General features: G+C 43.6%; 1 protein-coding gene across 1 annotated transcript in view; it reads right to left on the bottom strand.

Annotated features, from left to right (window-relative positions):
• The window catches only part of LOC148500721 (NACHT, LRR and PYD domains-containing protein 3-like), an 80,202-nt gene that overhangs the window by 12,296 nt on the left and 49,723 nt on the right, over positions 1 to 18,183 (bottom strand). The window contains exon 5 of the mRNA XM_088451424.1: positions 5,783 to 5,953. Within this exon, the coding sequence (XP_088307550.1) occupies positions 5,783 to 5,953 (171 nt within the window). The remainder of the gene's footprint in view (positions 1 to 5,782; positions 5,954 to 18,183) is intronic.

Raw genomic sequence — 18,183 nt, forward strand, 5'->3', positions numbered from 1 at the left:
ATGTCATTGAGATTGTTATTGATTCACTGAATCTAGATGCGCCCCCAGAAATACTTGCAAATGACTTTGGTGCAATTTTCGATGGTCCGACCGATAGTTTTGTTTAAAGATGCACCAGGCAGTATTACAGCATCTGTAGATGCACAAAGTAGGTGTCTCAGTCCTTGCAGGCACGGCTGTATCCAAGGGAAGGGCTGATCCCAGCATTAGTAAATGATGCAGATGTGACTATGGCGACAGACACTAAGTGGTTACAGCAGAATGAGCCTCAGAAGCAGTCCTTATATTCATTTACACTCCTGTGTTTTTCTCCTCATATACTGCTCGGTTTATCTTCAGGTCTAATACTAATCATATGAGTGAGGGGACATCTTCGTTCTTGTGATTCAGCAGCGGTTGTATGCTAATAGTTCCAAAGCTTAACCCGAGCATAGCGACGCCCACTGCTGCCTTCTCATCTGCATCCGATGTCGTGTACCAGCATAACTATCGGTAACATTGATGCACATCGATCAGCCATGCAGCCTTTGCTGTAGGTCTGACCTGTCTAAAATACAGCCGCTCTCCTTACACGCAGACAGCTCTCATGCTTACGTATGCGTTCAAGTGGACAGATACCCCTGCATTTTTCTGACCACCCCCCAGTTACCACCCCCAATTGCTGACAACCTTCCCCTTACTTTGCAAGGTATTCCTCTGTGTGCCCGTAATGGCATTGCATTTGCTGCACATGCGCAGCACGGCTTTTACGCATGCACGATGGCAAACAATCGCTCGATCTGCATCCGTAATCGCCATTGCGTATGCTTCTGAATCAAGCCCTTAGGATGTACTAAGCATTGCATTAGCGATGCGGTACATCCCGCCTGTCTTCGGGTGCATACCTTGATTCATTACCGCGGTATGTACCAAGAATATCGCAAAGGACAGCTCTCCGGATAAGAGCTGTCCTTTGCGATGCTGCCGTGCAGAGGGACTTCTGGGTTTAACACCCAGGAGTCCCTCTGGTGTCCTTCTGCGATCAGATCCCTTCAAAGGGGGAGTGTCCCAAATAGCTCATAGGCTTTTATAGGGTAACGTCACCTGATGGTGCTTAGTACATTTGCAAAAAGCCGTAAAACCCCCAAAAGCTGCATTTTCCGGGGGTTTTATGGCTTTTTCACGTTTAGTACATCCCACCCTAAGTGTGCAATTCCGGATACATGCAACAGGCACAAAATGTTTCCATTACTCAGCTCTGTAAAGCTCTTTTCAATGTAGGAAAATGCTGTCAGTCCCCCAATACACTGATCACCCCCCTTTCCTTATTTAATTTACATACAGTAATCTAATCTCTTAATAAGAATTCTGTTTTTTCAAATACGGGTGTAAATGTAGGATTACCGATGTGACTAAGGGGTCTATTCATCTTAATTTTTAAAAAAGTAGGTAAAATGAACATTTTATCCTTTTGCAAAAATAAAGTATTGAGGCCATAACAATTTAGATTTCTCTGCCCCTGTTCCAGGGGCGGGCTGGGCTGGGGGATAGGGTGTCACCTGCCCCCTAGGACGGTACATCTTTTGCAATGAGGACTGCCAGTGCACACTGCACACACGGATACCGTACAGCTGGGCAGTAAGCAGGTGAGTGCTCCTGATCCCTCTGATTGTGTTTAGAACACAATTAGAGCTTAGTACCTGGGCACATGGCCATGGGGTGCTGTTTTCTGTTGCTATGAGGTCATAGCTCTACACCTGTACCGAGCCCCAGCTCCGCCCCTGACACAATTAGTGGCTGGTTAGTTGCTGTCTGTTAGCAGGCTGCACCCCTTTGACCAGACTCTAGTTTCTAGTGAGTGATTCGCCTCCTGCCAGGTATGGCCATCTGTGTGGTGGCCATCGATGGGCCCATCGGTAATTACCATCAATGGCACACAAACCATCTATGGTGAACCATCGATGGTTTGCACCCTCTCGATGGTTGCCTTTGCTTTGGGTACGCAGGGCCCGGGCCAATAAAAAATGGGGGTGGGGCATAGCGGCCGCAGGGGGCAGGGCTAAGAGCCATCCTGCTACTAACAAAAAAAAAATTGGCTACTGCTCATCCATCGATGGAATAAACCATTTGGTTCTCTGCCATTGATGGCAAAAGTAGTTGACATTGGCCAGCAACCATCAATGTTTTGGAAACATCGATGGTCGATGGCCATCCCTACCTCCTACTTCCTATGTGATCACTGCATCCCCTCTCCTGCCCCCTTGCCCAGTTCCCCTTTTATCCTTTCTCTAGCCCTTCCAAATGCCCACCCTCCTTGCCAGTGGCGGATCCAGGGGGGGGGGGGATCAGGGCGATTGCCCCCCAGTAACACACAGCCCCAGCCCTGCAGGCACTAGTGCAGCTCCAGGCAAGGCAGACACAGAGGCTGGGGTGAGCTGTGGAGGTACCAGTGGTTGCCACCACTGACTAATCCTCTCTTACTGCCTGTGCTTGCCTTTCTGTCTGACAACTTGCCACTGCGACTGTTCAGAGGCGGAGAGGACTAAAGGGGCAGGCACAGGCATCAACTGCGGCCCGCACACTGGACTCACTGCCACAAGCCTTAGCATGGTGCTTTCTGGAGTGGAGGAAGGTGGAGGTTGCACTGTGGCAGTGAGTGCACTACATTCAAGGAGCCATTCGGGGGTTCCTTCCTGGCACTGACTACTCAGAGGAGAGGACTGGCACTGCTCCCTCTCAGTCTGCACTAGCCACCAATGCCAAGCAGCCACATGGAGGATGTACAGCAGCCCACCACAAGCTCACAGCCTGAGGCTGACAGTAAGTAAGTGTGATTTTTTATTAGATTTTTTTTCTTTAGTTTTTGCATGTGGTAGCCTATATGTGTGTTTTTTTCTGATGATGTAGCCTATGTGTGTATTTTTTTCTCACGTGGTAGCCTATATGTGTGTTTTTTTTTCCTGTGACGCCAATGTGTGTGTTTTTTCTAATGTGGTGGCCTGTGTGAAAATTTTTTTTTCATATGGGGCCCTGTGTGTTTTTTTTATAATGTGGGAACCTATGTGTGTGTTTTTTATAATGTGGGAACCTATGTGTGTGTTTTTTATAATGTGGGAACCTATGTGTGTGTTTTTTCATGCAAAGCCTATATGTTTGGTTTATTCATGTGGGGGCCTTCTTGCAGCAGCCATGCACACAGTTGGGGGAGGGAGAGCATCAGACAGGAACATAGTCAGTGAATGGGTGAGTAGGGCCCCAGTGCATTGCTTTGCACATGGCCTTCACTGCTATTAAGATGGCCCTAGCCACATATACAGTGTTTATGTATGTGTGCGCCTCCAGGCAGGAGGGGGGGGGGAGGGGATGCATGATTCACACTTCCCTCATAGTGATCTGTGTCTCCTATGCAGTGCTCCCACCCCGGCTCTCTGTGTCTGTGTGCTTGGTCACTTTGGTGAGAGCTGTGTACATACACACAGGTTGATCCTTTTATGTATCCTCATGAAGATAAAGCTCTCAGTAATTGCAAAGAGTGCTCCCTGGGAGCAGGGGGTGTGTCTTTACACCTGTCAGAGCAGGGATGTTACTTTACCTACGATTGGGATGCTGGCGGACGAAATCCCAGCAACGAAATACCAACCTGTGGACACAACACTGGTGCCGCAATCCCGACATAGGGTGAGATGCCGACACCAGAATCCCGATGGGCACCACTCTGATGGCCATCCCTACTCTGTACAGAGCATTGGTGACTCCCATTGATTAGGTCACTGTCACCCTGGCTTGTGGGACTCCGGGGCAACTAAGTTGTGGGTCCACCTCCAAGCCACATAGTGCCCATGCCTACATCCCATCCCCCCCTCCAGTCCCATATGGAGCCTCTCTCACCTGATGTATCCAGTCGGCAGAGCTGCTCCTGGGTTCCCTCCTCAGCATCAGACATGTGTCACATGACGCTGATGCGGGGACTCGGGAGCCGCTCTGAGTCTATGCTGCATGCAATAGAACTGCCGTGGTTTCTGAGCCCGGCCCCCATCCAGTAACAGAAGCCGCTGGAAGCCTGTTCTCGGCAGGGTCACATTGACCCTGTGTGGGGGCCCCTCTATGTGTGGGGCCCCCGGGACAACCGACCCGTGTAACCCTTCCCTCTTAATCTGGCCCTGGTAACAGCTAATGGTAAGGGCAGACAGAGAGACCAAGCATGAACCAGGACATAACTTCCTGGCCTGCTCTCCTACCTGTTATAGCTGCTATGACTGCCTGATGCTACAGAAGTCATGAGCAGGGCCGGCTCAAGGGTGTTGGACTTGAGCGGTCGAACAGGGGTGCCCCCCATAGAGGGTGCATCCTTCCCCAGCATCCTGATTTCAGCGGGACAGTACTGTCCCGCTGTTCCACCTGTGGGCTGAAGTGGCCTGCGGGTGGTCAATTCAGGGGGTTGGGGACCCCCACCGCCGGAGTCTGAATGGATGTTGCGCGCATGAGCACGGCATCCATTCAGTGCCGTGAGAGAGCTGGGGGAAGCCCAGCTAGTGAGGCTCCCCTCCAGCCTGACATTATTTGGAGGCGTGTTCTATGGTAATTAGGTCACACCCCCAATTATCGTCCGGCACATGGCAGTATTAGCCCTGGAGCCGGCCCTGGTCATGAGCCCTGTGTCTGCTTTTCTGTACTGTGGAGAGTGGTGTTTGGAAAATAGATAGGCACTATTTAAAGCCATTCAGACTAGGCCAACTATTACCTGTAATGGTTTATATTAAAACTGGTGCATAAAAAGATATATAAGAGACTGTGGGAGAGATTAATTATGCAGTGTCAATTGTGGAAAGTGGAGACGTTCCCCATATCAATCAAACTACTGCTGTCTGTACCTATAATTTTATAGAATGTACTTGATAAATGCTATTTTATAGTTGATTTGTCGCTATGGGCAAATTTTCCACTTGCATCTTACCCAATTTTTACTAAAACCATTCCTGCAATATTCCAAATAAGTGAGACTCATTCTGTTTTTATTATTTTGCATTTATTTATTTCTTTTAATTAATTTGTATATTTAAGTATTTGTACTTATAATCTGACTTTTTAATGCCAACTGCCCAGATAAATGTATTTTATTTTGTTGAATTAAATTAGTCATTGTATTGTAGGAATTCATGAGTTCCAAGACATTTATATCTTATATACTGTGCAATTTCAGATTAAAGATTTTTTTCACACCTAAACTATTATAGTGGATAAATCTACTTTTCTTGTGTGCGCAGCTCATGTAAAGCAAGTACATAAGGAGGCAGTTCATTGGACAGACAAAGTCCTAGTCATACAAGGTATTATTTATCCACATTTAAGGTTTGTACATAATGTTACATTTATATACATTAAAGCCAGCACCAGAGATTTTATTGTATAACAATCTATGAAATGACAGCAGTTGATTGGGTAACTTCTGTCCTTTATCTATCTCTCTAGTCCTTAATACATCACGCCTGCAGTCCAAAATCATTAAGGATGCTTACAGAATAGTCTGCATAACAAATCGGAGGTCAGAGGCTGGCACAAGACCCCCCTAAGTCATGGTCTTATGTGAACTTCACACCCATCCCCAGGGAGTATATGCCACTGAGCTATATGTATAAAATAAATAAATACAAAACATAAAACAAACAAAAAAGTAAAATTCATGAAAGTCACTTGGATGATCTAAAAAGAATTGATAATAAGCAATTTCTCTCTGATTTTTACCTCGTGTGACCCATGTCTTATATTGAGATGTCAGATATATAAATACTAAGACTGTTCTTACCTAAGATCCTGTAGGGTACAGGCTGGATGTCTCAGTCCCTCACACAGAAGTTCAATTCCAGAGTCCTGCAGAGCATTGTATGACAGGTCCAGTCTGGTGAGAGAGCAGTTTGTTGTAATAACAGAGCGGAGATCATCACAGTGGGAGGAGGTCAGACCACATCTGTAAAATCTGATGAGAGATCTGCATTAGGTCATTTTTTTATTGTCATAGACCTGTCAAAAATGAGCATTAAGTCATAACTCAATATACTGTAGGGGAGAATATGTGTATGTATATCCATTACAGATGTGTCCCCATACATCTAGCATCAATATGCCATATGGTGCTAGATGACTGGCGTGACTGAGGGCCTAATTCTGAGATGTACGCAAACCCAAAGATTTATGTACATCTCAGATGTTGGATGATCTCCACAGGTTCTGTATACTGCTCATCTCCATATCTTTGCCTGCAATGATGGTTGCAGTGCCTCCTAAGCCGCTGCACCTTTGGGTGTGGGAAAGGGGCAACATCTGCCAGCATTCCAGAAAATGGGGGCCTGGAATTGGGGGAACTGAGATCAGCAGATCACAAGTGTCATGGCAGTGCCCAATACACGGAGATGGCAGGAAAGGCTGTGGGGTGCTGGCTTGGTGACCTGGGGCACACTGCAGACAACAGCAGGGACCAGAATAGTGGTAGCAATACTGCCCGTAAGACACCTGGAGTCAGGCTGACCAGTGTGCAGGTAAGTAACAGAGCGCAAGTCTCCAGTACCTTCCTTTTGAGGGGAGCCATTGGACACCTACTGGGTTTTTGAGGATTCCTGGTATGACAGTTAAAGACCAATCATGACCTGTAGACATTGGAGGCATTGATCCATGCCCTTTTTTTCTGGCCCATGAAATGTGGGGCAAACTTCATTGAAGAAACCTTGAGCCTCACAATGAGCATTGAGAGCCAGACCCTGACATATGGTTTTAAACTTGGAATTGTTCGCCACTTACGATCAAATAACTTGTAACGAAAAGAAGCCTTCTTCAGAAACTGGCGGATTCTTTTCCAGATTTGAGAGAACTGCTGAAGAACAGCAAAAGCTGCTACGTCAATGGAAGGCAGAGTCTGTAATCTGGAACTCAAGGATGTTGACCATACACAGCAAAGAAGAGTGTGGAGTCAGTGGCAGTATGCTAATGGAGTTGTAGGTGGTCTCTGCCTAAAGTAACAAATCAACCCAATTATTCTGTGATAGGTTTCAAGTTCTTGGTTCACCCTTTCATTTTGGCCATTGGTTTGTGGATGGTACAGTAGGTGGAGAAAATGTTTAGCTTCACCTGGAGGGCTAAACAGAGGGCTTTCTGAAACTTTTCTAAAAAAATTTAACCCTGGTCAGATACAATTTCTGAAGGGAGTCTATGCAGATGGAAGATTTCACTGAGAAAGATTTGGTCTAGCTTGTTAGCTGATGGTAAACCGCTGATGGAACCATGGATCTGGAGAGTGTGTCAGCTTTAACATTCTGTGAACCTGGCTGGAAAGTGACTTTTAAGTCAAATCTTGAAAAGAATAAAGCCCATTGTACCTGATGGGGATTAAGAAGGTACCTCCATTCTTCAAGAGTCAATTCAATGGCTAGTAACTCTTGGGGGTAAATTTACTAAAGTAAGAGGATTTTAGAAGTGGAGATGTTGCCCATATCAGATTTTATTCAACATTTATCTAGCACCTTCTAGAAGATAATAGCCCAAATCTGATTGGTTGCTATGGGAAACATCTCCACTTCTAAAAACTATTACTTTAGTAAATATACCCCTTGATCTCCAATTGAGTATTTTTTTCAGCAGGAGAAAGTTTTCGCAAGAAGTAACCATAAAGATGTAATTTTCCATTATCCCAGTTTTGCAAGAGGACTGCCCCCACTACCACTGTAGATGCATCCACTTCAAGTATGAATGGCTTGTTCACATCAAGATGATGCAGAATTGGAGCTGAAAAAATGCCTGTTTGATAAGATGAAAGGTGGATTGAGCTTCTTCAGGCCATTGTGTGGAATCCACACTTTCCTGGTGAGAGCTGTGAATGGGAAAACCCTTGATGAATTTTCTGTAATAGTTTGCAAATCCTTAGAATCTCTGGTTTGCTTTAAATGAGTTTGGAAGAGACCCATTCAGAATTGATTCAAGCTTAGCTAGATCCATTTGTAACTCTGTTTCAGAGATTATATAACCCAGGAATGGGATGGTGGGAACCTCAAAAGTACACTAGGATAGTTTCCCATAAAGATGGTTGGTCTGAAGACAGTGGAGTACCTCACTGACTTGCTGATGATGAGTGGTGAGTGTCATGACCCAGGTTTCGCGGCGTGGAGGTTTGCAGTCCTTCTGGTAGGGGAGCTGGCATGTGGAGATTGGCATTGCGTGTATTAATACCTAATAGTCACTATTTAGCGCTGCAAGTCGCTTAAGAAAGAATTGCTTTCCAGTCCAATCATGTGGCTCCAAAGCACAAAAAGTTATTTATGTAAAAAGGGGAGTACACGGAGAAGAATTTAACAATTAGAGTACAAAGCAATCAATAATAGTACAAGCCGATACATACACATGTGCACCAGTCCCAGTATACAGTCATCACTCCAGAGGTCTGTGGCCATCCCAGAAGAATGGCTGAACACTGGAATCGGTTGGAGTTTATATACCTTACAGAGTTTGACTCTAACAAAGGAACTAGTTTACAGGTTTTCATTTGTTCTTCCTTCTGGATTAGCTGGTCATTGGTCAGTTCATTACGGTGTCATCAGGGGTATAGCTCAGCTCTCCAACAGTTCCTTTGTGTATCTTTCCCACTGAAGAACTGGTTTAAACTAGCTACAACACTACAGACAAGAAATGACATTCTATTCAATAACTCCCTATCATCCATAACTAGCAGACACAAGATGAAACTTCTTTGCCGATAGATACGGAAGTCTGCAAATAAACAGGGATTTAGTATGATACCAAACATGACGTGTCTACTATGTTGTAAACCTTAGTTCTCATTTAAGTACATATTTCATCATGATTATTAGTTTAAAATACCTTTAATAACTCCAGTTATTACTTATTGTGAAGGGGAACTATTTTATACATATGCATTCGCATATGTGCGTATGTATGTATGTGACTACACATGTGAACGTCTATGTGTATGCATGTGGATACACATATGAGCATCTATGTGTACGCATATACAGTATATTTATGTGTGTGCGTTATGTGCATCTGTTTATGTGTGTGATGGATTCGCATTTGTGCGCATCGTATTGCGCAAACACAAAGCAGTGTCCAATTTACTCTTCATCAGACTATAGACGACTAGATCGTCAGATAATAATTGTAAGCGATCATATCCAATTATTTGACTTCGACAGTCCACCCTTTGATAGCAAACATAGAACTATCACCTTCTATTCTTAACCTTTCCTAGTCATGCATAATAATGTATTATTCAATGTTCTAAATGGTATGACACAAGTCGGTCATTGAACTGTTAATAATGCGTTTCAGGAAGGGTAAAACAACCCTTATACGCACTCAGCGGATATATAGGGGATCATTTGTAGGATGTGGGATCTCATCGAACCTATAAAAGGAAGTTTGGGAGAATTGAAACTACATTATATATGATGTTAAAAAGAACATTTGCAATAATTATTATTATACATGACTTAGCTTATTCACATATTATCTGAAGGCACATTCAATTTCAGGATTGTAATGCAGTTCTTTATCAACCTTAGTATCTATACCACCACCACTCACCACCATCAGGATCTCATTTTTACTTTTCACCTTATTGGTACATTTTCCACATTTCAACACATCTGACACTTAAACAAATTACAAAAATGACAATCATTATAAGAATTAGTTTACCTATACTAGCAACCATCTCCTGTACCCACTCTCCTAGACCGGTGAACCATTTCACAGGGTTTAACCAAGAGAACCATTTCTCTACCTTTACCTCTGTCTCATACAACCAAATATTATGGTCCTTCTGAAACTCCCTCTTCAGTTGTAGGATTTCATCCATTTTCCAGTCAGTCACCTCTTTGCGGTCACTAGTATTATTTGTAAGGTACGTGCAACACTTGACACCAAATTGGGTGGCCAAAGTCACACAGTATCCACCAGTGATAGATGTTAAATAGTTTAACACTAACCTATGTTGTACCAACTCCTTTTTATAAGCCTGTAGCTCTTTACCAGTATACCTGAATGTGTCATCATACATCTTGGTGATATTATCTATTAATTTATCTAGGTCTTGAATATATCTGAAATTTAAAGTTCCCCGAGTGATCCTGGTGGGATCTAATGCTACCAAAATTTGGAAGCCAGTTGTTTCACTAGTCAACTGTGTGGCTGTATGTTCTTCACCAGGTATCATATTTCTTTTGTCACGATGTTCATACCGCGTGTGCATATATGGAGGTGGTGCGGTTCTTTGGATACCAATAATTTCATCATGTGTAAGTGTCATAACTTCTGGGATCAATTTACCAATAAAACAAAAACCTTCAGAACTTGGAGAGAGCCACTTGTAAGCTTTCCTTACACATATAAAAGACACATCATCTGGGAGTAAGTAAGGAATAGAATGCATCATTATCATTGAACACATTATTCTCACAAAGAATCCAGAGCCTGATTCAGACCCACTCGCAAGCGGCTGTCCGCTCGCAAGTGGGTCGATGGTGTGCACTGCGCATGCGCACGACGGAGGGGGCTCCGTCGTGCGCATGCGCCAGACGCGATGAGCACTTTCCTTCGCTCATTGTGTCTGATCCAAGGGGGCGTGCTGTCGATGTTGATTGACAGCACGCCCCCTTTGGTGGGCGTGCCGGGGGCGTGCCTCCCAGCCGAGGGCGTTCCCAAGGGAACGCCTACCATCAGAAGCCGGCCCACTGACATCACTAGTGATGTCAGTGGGAGTGATTTTGGCTCTGATAGAGCCAAAATCACTCCGGGCCTTGCGGTTGAGAAACTCAACCGCAGGCTCCGGCTCGCAGTGGCGATGGTCGCGATGGTCAAGACCATCGCGGCCATCAACCTGCATGCTTGTATAGGCTGTGGGTGGTGACCCACAGCTATCCGAGCGTCCAGGAGGACGCTCCATAATTATGGAGGACGGCCCTCATTCAGAGCGTGCACTCTGCTCAGAGCGTCCGGCTCTGAATGAGGGCCCCTGTCCCTTTTTTCCTCATTTGCATGGTACACATTTCTGGTTGTATAATATCTGCACAGTACCCTAATGATACTCTGCCAACCATTACTTTATCATAACTACACGTGTACCTATACCGGAAGTATCTCCCACTTGCAATAATTTTGCGTACAAGTTCAGAATCAATAGGCTCATTATTAGCTCTGTGTTAAAAGGTCATTGTCTGATTGTTCCAGGTCACTTCCCAATTTCCTGGTTTTTGGAAATTAGTGCTATTCAAGAATAACAGGGATCTATCTACCTTGTACTGGTGGAGCCTAAAATTAGGGGGCCTAGATATATTAAATATCTTGTCCACCAATCTTCCCCCATGTAATTCAAGGACCTCAGAGAAATTTAATGGGAATGGTACTAAGCCTACATTTTGTTGTCCCTGAGGCACGTGAGTGTATACCCAACACTCCGTCTGGTTTAAGACCTTACCCACTAAGGAATGGTAATCCTCTAAAGGATGCCCGCCCAAATACAGATTACTGTTAGACTGGCATTGTTGGAAGCACTTCTCATCAACTAGGGATCCACAGTACTCACAAACACAGTATTCCTCAGACAATAACCCCTCACACTGTCTCCGAGTTTCTTGGATCACAGATCTCTTAACAATTACTGTAATGAGTTTGACCATATACTGCCCTAATTTTATCACTCCTTTTTCTGACTCCACTCCATCGACATCACCATCAGCTCCCCTCTCCATCATCTGTCCTCCATCACAGAAACAGGAAATCCTGAAACAAACAAGGATGATGAGAACCCTCGTAGGAGGCAAGGACAAACCAACAGCCCGCCACTCCATTGCTGGAATAGTGGTCTGCATACTTCTCTAGCTCAGTTGTTCCACTGCAGTCTCTAACTCTCACAGAACAGGCTCGCAATCAACAGGTCCTTGTTATCTGCCTTGACTCCGCCTTGTACCTCCTTCAGGTGGTTGACCTTTCTGCAGTGAGTGGAATTGACCCAGGTATCTCTCTCTGCTACTTTCAAGGATGTCGTACTTGTCAGCAGCATTTGATATGGACCTTCCCATCGATCTGTCAAACAACCTGAGCGTAAGAAATTTCAGATCATAACATATTCTCCAGGTTCAATATCATGACAGTTTGTTTCTGGCATGTCAGACAACAACATTTTCAGTTTCTGTTGCTGCTGTATCAGCTGTTTACTCATTTTTATAAGATATTTCACAGTAACCTCATTATTGCTCTTCAAATCATCCTGTGGACTTATAATCAAATTAGGTTGTCTCCCACACAGTATATCAAAGGGGGACAGATTAAGAGGAGGTCTAGGAGTGGTTCTGATGCTATGGAGGACTAGCGGTAAGGCTTCTGGCCATATTAATCCAGTTTCAGCCCTGATTTTACTCAGTTTGTTCTTAATAGTACCGTTTACCCTCTCCACCTTGGCACTGGCTTGCGGTCAATAGGGGGTGTGAAGTCTACTATTGATACCCATGAGCTTACACATGTTCTGGAAGATGTCACCAGTGAAATGAGTACCCCTATCACTTTCTATGATTCCAGGGTTACCGTATCTGCATACAAATTCCTGAACAATCTTTTTAGCAGTAAAAACAGTAGTATTAGTGGCAGCTGGATATGTCTCTACCCAGTTAGAAAATACATCAGTACAAACTAATATATACTTGAGATTCCTGCAGGGTGGTAATTGAATGAAATCAATTTGTATTACCTGAAAAGGACCGTCTGTTGGAGGGATGGTTCGGTAGAGATGGTCTTCCCGACATTTTTCCTCAAGCAACTCAAACAGGACATAGCCCTCTTTCCAGTTTGAGAAAAAAAAGCCTGGTGCACAACAGTATGCTCTGACCTACTTGCACATACCTCCTTTTCATAGGTGAGTCAGACCATGCGCTGCCTCAGCCAAGCTTGGGTAATATGCCTTGGGAGCAACAGGACTACCTAGTCCATCTCTCCAGAGTCCGGAGGACTCCTGGACACATCCCTTCGATCTCCAGACTGCCTTTTCCTGTAGGGAACACAAATTTTGCATCTCAATTAATTTCTGCATGCATATTGTCTGGAAGGCCATCACTTTATTAGTTGTTAAGTTTATGTGTAACCCTGCTGCCCATTTGGCAGTTTCATCTGCTCTGTTATTGCCCAATGACACCGGGTCTTCTTCACATGTGTGAGCTTTGCATTTGATGACAGCTACTGCCTTTGGTAGCTGGGTTGCTGTTAAAAGTTCTTTTATGTGGTGTGAGTGTGCGGCTGGTGTACCTGCTGCTGTCATAACATTTCTCAGATGCCAAAGAGCCCCAAAATCATGCACTACCCCGAAGGCGTACCTGGAGTCAATGTAGATATTAGCTGATTTATCTTCTACCAGCTCACATGCTCTCTTTAATGCCACTAGTTCAGCTACTGAGGTGGACCAAGTGGTTCAGCTTCTACAACGTGCTCATCATTTACAACAGCATAACCTGTGCATAATTCTCCTGTGTCAGTTTGTCTATGACAACTCCCATCCATGTAAAACATCACATCTACATTTTCTAATGGTGTATCAAGTATGTCTGGTCTTGCAGTAAAGGTCTGATTCAAATATTCCATACAATCATGTATGTCAGTATACCTGCAAAACTCACCTTCAACCAGAGACTCACCTTCCTCCACCCTTTGTGCATCTTGAGGCACATATGGTAAGTACGTTGCTGCATTTAATGTATTGCTCCTTTTAATGGTGATATTTGCAGGTGCCATTAGAGCTAGTTCCCATTTCGTGAACCTAGCTAAAGAAACATGACTGGTTTGGGCAAAGTTGAAAAAAGAAGATACTGCATGTGGTATATAAACAATCATATCATGACCTAATACTACATCCTAGCTCTTATTTACCAGAAGAGCGGTTGCTGCTACACTTCTTAAACACATTGGGAGTGATCTTGCCACAGTGTCCAATTGTGCACTGTAGTATGCTACAGGTCTGCTAGCGTCACCATGTTTTTGTGTGAGGACACCTGCAGCACAGCCATCAGCTTCCGTACAATATAACTCAAAGGGTTTTTCATAATCTGGTATTCCCAGGGCAGGTGCTCTTGTCAGACTATCCTTAAGGTTAAGGAAAGCCTGCTCTGTTTCCTCAGTGTATGTGACACAGTCAGGTTTTGAGAAGAACACCAATTCCTGCAATGGTAATGCCAAAATAGAAAAACCTGGGATCCACTTTCTGCAGTATCCACACATGCCCAAGAAGGTATGGATTTGCTGCTGGTTTTGTGGCAGTGTCACGGTCTGTATGGCCTGTATTCTGTCAGTCGTCAAGTTAGACATTGTCCCAAATATTTAACCTTAGTCTGGCATGGCTGTAATTTGTCCTTTGCAACCTTGTGACCTGTTTGTGAGAGATGAAGCAACAACAGTTTAGTATCATTTAAACATGACATAAACGAATTAGAGCACAACACATATTCAACAAACCTTCAAATCATACTCAGTTATAACTGCAATATTATATGTGGTTTACATGCGATCTAATACACAGATAATACAGTATAACACACCACATGTTATAACTTACTCAGAAGTGAATTCCTTAACTGCTGTATTGCAAGGATTTTTTTTTTCAGAAGTACATGCAAACTTCAACACAGAAAATTCTCATATGCAGCATGTACAAACTATACACAGAGAACTTTAATATTTGGGTTTGCTGTGATTAATTATGAATTCTCCAGTACTTTACAACATGCACTGTACATGTGCCAATGTGTACCTTAAGCATAAATTTCACTGCAGATTATGGATCTGTTGTCTAGACTTCCAAGTAGATCAAAGAAAAAAAATCTGTTCTTATCAACATAGATAGTAGCTATTCTGGCTTCAGTTCTCAATGTCAATATTTACTGTAAACAAGGACCCCTGATCTTATCAAAATGCACAATGACTAAGACTGTGTACACTAACCACATACAGGACCTCATTCAGAGTTGGTCGATGCGGCCGCACGGTCGTACGCCACAGATGTTCGCTAAACTGCGCATGCGCAAAGTTCGCAATGCGTGTGCGCAAACTAGCCGCTACGATCAGAAATTTCTCTCTCCTTGAACACAGCCAGGTCGGTAGTTTGAGTGACAGATTGGGCGTTTGTGGGTGGTAACAGGGGAAGGTGCTTGGAAATGGGAGAGTGTAGATCCGAAATCAGGCGTGCCTAATTATGCGAACGGCGTTTTATGGGAGTGCATAATTAACAAAGTAGTGTCATAGCACACGTGACATGGGAGGTTTTTACACTGACATGATCGTAGAGCTTAAGAGAGGGTATGGTCAACCTTAAGCTCTATGACCAGTTCCGATGGTGCCCAATGGTCTCGATTAATCCTTATTTGCCCGGAGATGACGTGTAGTGCGTACGAGAAGGGGGCATATTTTTTGTCTTCCGGCCGCTTCCTCCCCTTGGTCGGCCAGCTGCCGATCCGATCTTAGGGACGCAACATGCGAGTGCATCATTTGCATATCCGGCCCCTTTTCCCATACGACCGTGCGGCCGCTTCGACTGACTCTGAATGAGGTCCACAGTTCATTCAAATTGTGTATGTAAAACATCCACTATGGTCAGAAGAATCACCTTTTAATGCTGACATTCCAAAAATGTATGAATGATTACCTAAATATCTAAAATGTTAACAATTGCCCCTTTATGGCCATGATACACTTAATCTCACTAATTTCAGCCGCTGCCCCTTCCTGTCTCTGTGGAATATCTACCATATTAACAGCTTGGGCAATGGCTGAAATTACTGTGGGTTCATCATCTTCTATAATTAAATTTTCCTGCAGGTGATTTAAAACAGGATATAGGTTACTTTGTTATGATTTTTTTTAAAATTATTTGTAGTATCGGCTTTACTTTCACCTGCGGCTGCATAGGGCAGCCGAGGTGTGCATGCACTATCTTCTTTATGCACAGTGACACTACCTTGCAGCGTGTGTACGCTACCGGGCAGCATCTTGCTTTGCGGTGTGAGTATGCTGCTTTGCGACATACATACACCACCATACCACATGTTCCCCTCATGCTGCCACAACTTTAAACAATCATTATGCTTTACTCTTTTCTTCAGAGATTTGACTAAGCATATGTTATTTCTAATGTTAGTCAATACCTCCAAATCAAAACTGACAACTTTAGGAAAGGGTTTCACACATCTTTTGGTCATTTTGACCCATATGTCGCAATATGCAGTAGCGTACTCGCCATACTTCATGTTCATTATATACTTTGCCGACCCGGTCAGCCTGTTCACAAGCAGCATCTCATCGATCATCCCTAGCGACTGCTTAGCACCCATCTGGGACAATGCTTTGCTATCTTCACTAGAGATTTCGACCAGTGGACGAATCACAACAAGCTGTGTCCACTCACTTCTACCCACTGTGTACAAAAGACTGCTAAGCAGTTCTGCCAATTTTACACAATGAGGAAACAAAATCTAGCCTGTGCTATACTTCTTTCCAGACAAATTATACCAAGCTTTGCCTGCCGCTTCCTACTTTGAGTTACTTTCCACTGGTAGAATCTAAGTTTTCCTTACTTTTGCCAGTGATTTCCTCCATCACAACCAATTCCACAATCACGGTTTTACACAACCATGCGGTCTGATCGCATTGCCCAGAGACGCTAACCTATCAATGGACTTTGCGATTACAATTGGAAGTCGACCGAGAAACAACCTCCGGTTTCTCGCCAAGTTATACCTGCTATGTATACTGCTTCAGCTTGCCCTATCCGGCTCTTGGACACCTTAGCCGGCCCTGTCTATTTTCAACAGTTCAAAAAGTGAAAAACCGTTTATCTTTTTCCTTTATCACATCACAAGCACACATTTCACATTCATATACCTTTGTTTTCCACGCAGAAAAATACTTTCCTCTTGGTAATATCTATTCAGAGGTGTTCTAATAAATGATAAGACTATCTATCAAAACAATTGTTTAAACATGCGGCAGTAATACAGGGTAGACGCATACGCTATTTGTGAATCGCCTATTGCAGAGCAAAAATGACAATAGAAGAAACAGACTTTTCTCTTTTGTCCCTAGGTCCTAGTCAGCGACCCTTAGATCACCCAAAAATGGATATTCCATTTTACAACATTGAGTATAAAATAGGCTTAAAACACATTGCGTTCTTACCCATATATGATGTGTCCACACTTTGTTGAGGAATCGCAATCCGGTAACATCAAGTAATTTCTGGTAGCGTGACCTCATGGCTGAGCCCCCATCTATTGATACTATTTAGCGCTGCAAGTCGCTTAAGAAATAATTGCTTTCCAGTCCAATCGTGTGGTTCCAAAACACAAAAAGTTATTTATGTAAAAAGGGGAGTACACGGTGAAGAATTTAACAATTAGAGTACAAAGCAATCAATAATAGTACAAGCTGATACATATGCATGTGCACCGGTCCCAGTATACAGTCATCAATCCAGAGGTCTGTGGCCATTCCAGAAGAATGGCTGAACACTGGAATCGGTATGCAGTTTATATACCTTACAGAGTTTGACTCTTAACAAAGGAACTAGTTTACAGGTTTTCATTTGTTCTTGCTTCTGGATTAGCTGGTCATTGGTCAGTTCATATGGTGTCACCAGGGGCATAGCTCAGCTCTCCAACAGTTCCTTTGTGTATCTTTCCCACCAAAGAACTGGTTTAAACTAGCTACAACACTACAGACAAGAAATGACATTCTATTCAATAACTCCCTATCATCCATAACTAGTGGACGCAAGATGCGACTTCTTTGCCGATAGATACGGAAGTCTTCAAATAAAACAGGGATTTAGTATGATACCAAACATGACGTGTCTACTATGTTCTAAACCTTAGTTCTCAATTAAGTACATATTTCATCATGATTATTAGTTAAAAATACCTTTAATAACTCCAGTTATCACTTATTGTGAATGGGAACCATTTTATACATATGCGTTCGCATATGTGCGTCTGTGCATTGGGATATGAAATGTTCGTATATATGTATGTGAATACGCATCTGAGCGTCTATGTGTATGCATGTGGATACACATACGAGCATCTATGTGTACGCATATATATTTATGTGTGTGCGTTATGTGCATCAGTGTATGTGTGTGCTGGGTTCGCATTTTGCGCGGACACAAAGCAG

Source organism: Taudactylus pleione, unplaced genomic scaffold, assembly GCF_031769625.1.
Source record: "Taudactylus pleione unplaced genomic scaffold, aTauple2 ptg000547l, whole genome shotgun sequence".
Taxonomy (NCBI): Eukaryota; Metazoa; Chordata; class Amphibia; order Anura; family Myobatrachidae; genus Taudactylus; species Taudactylus pleione.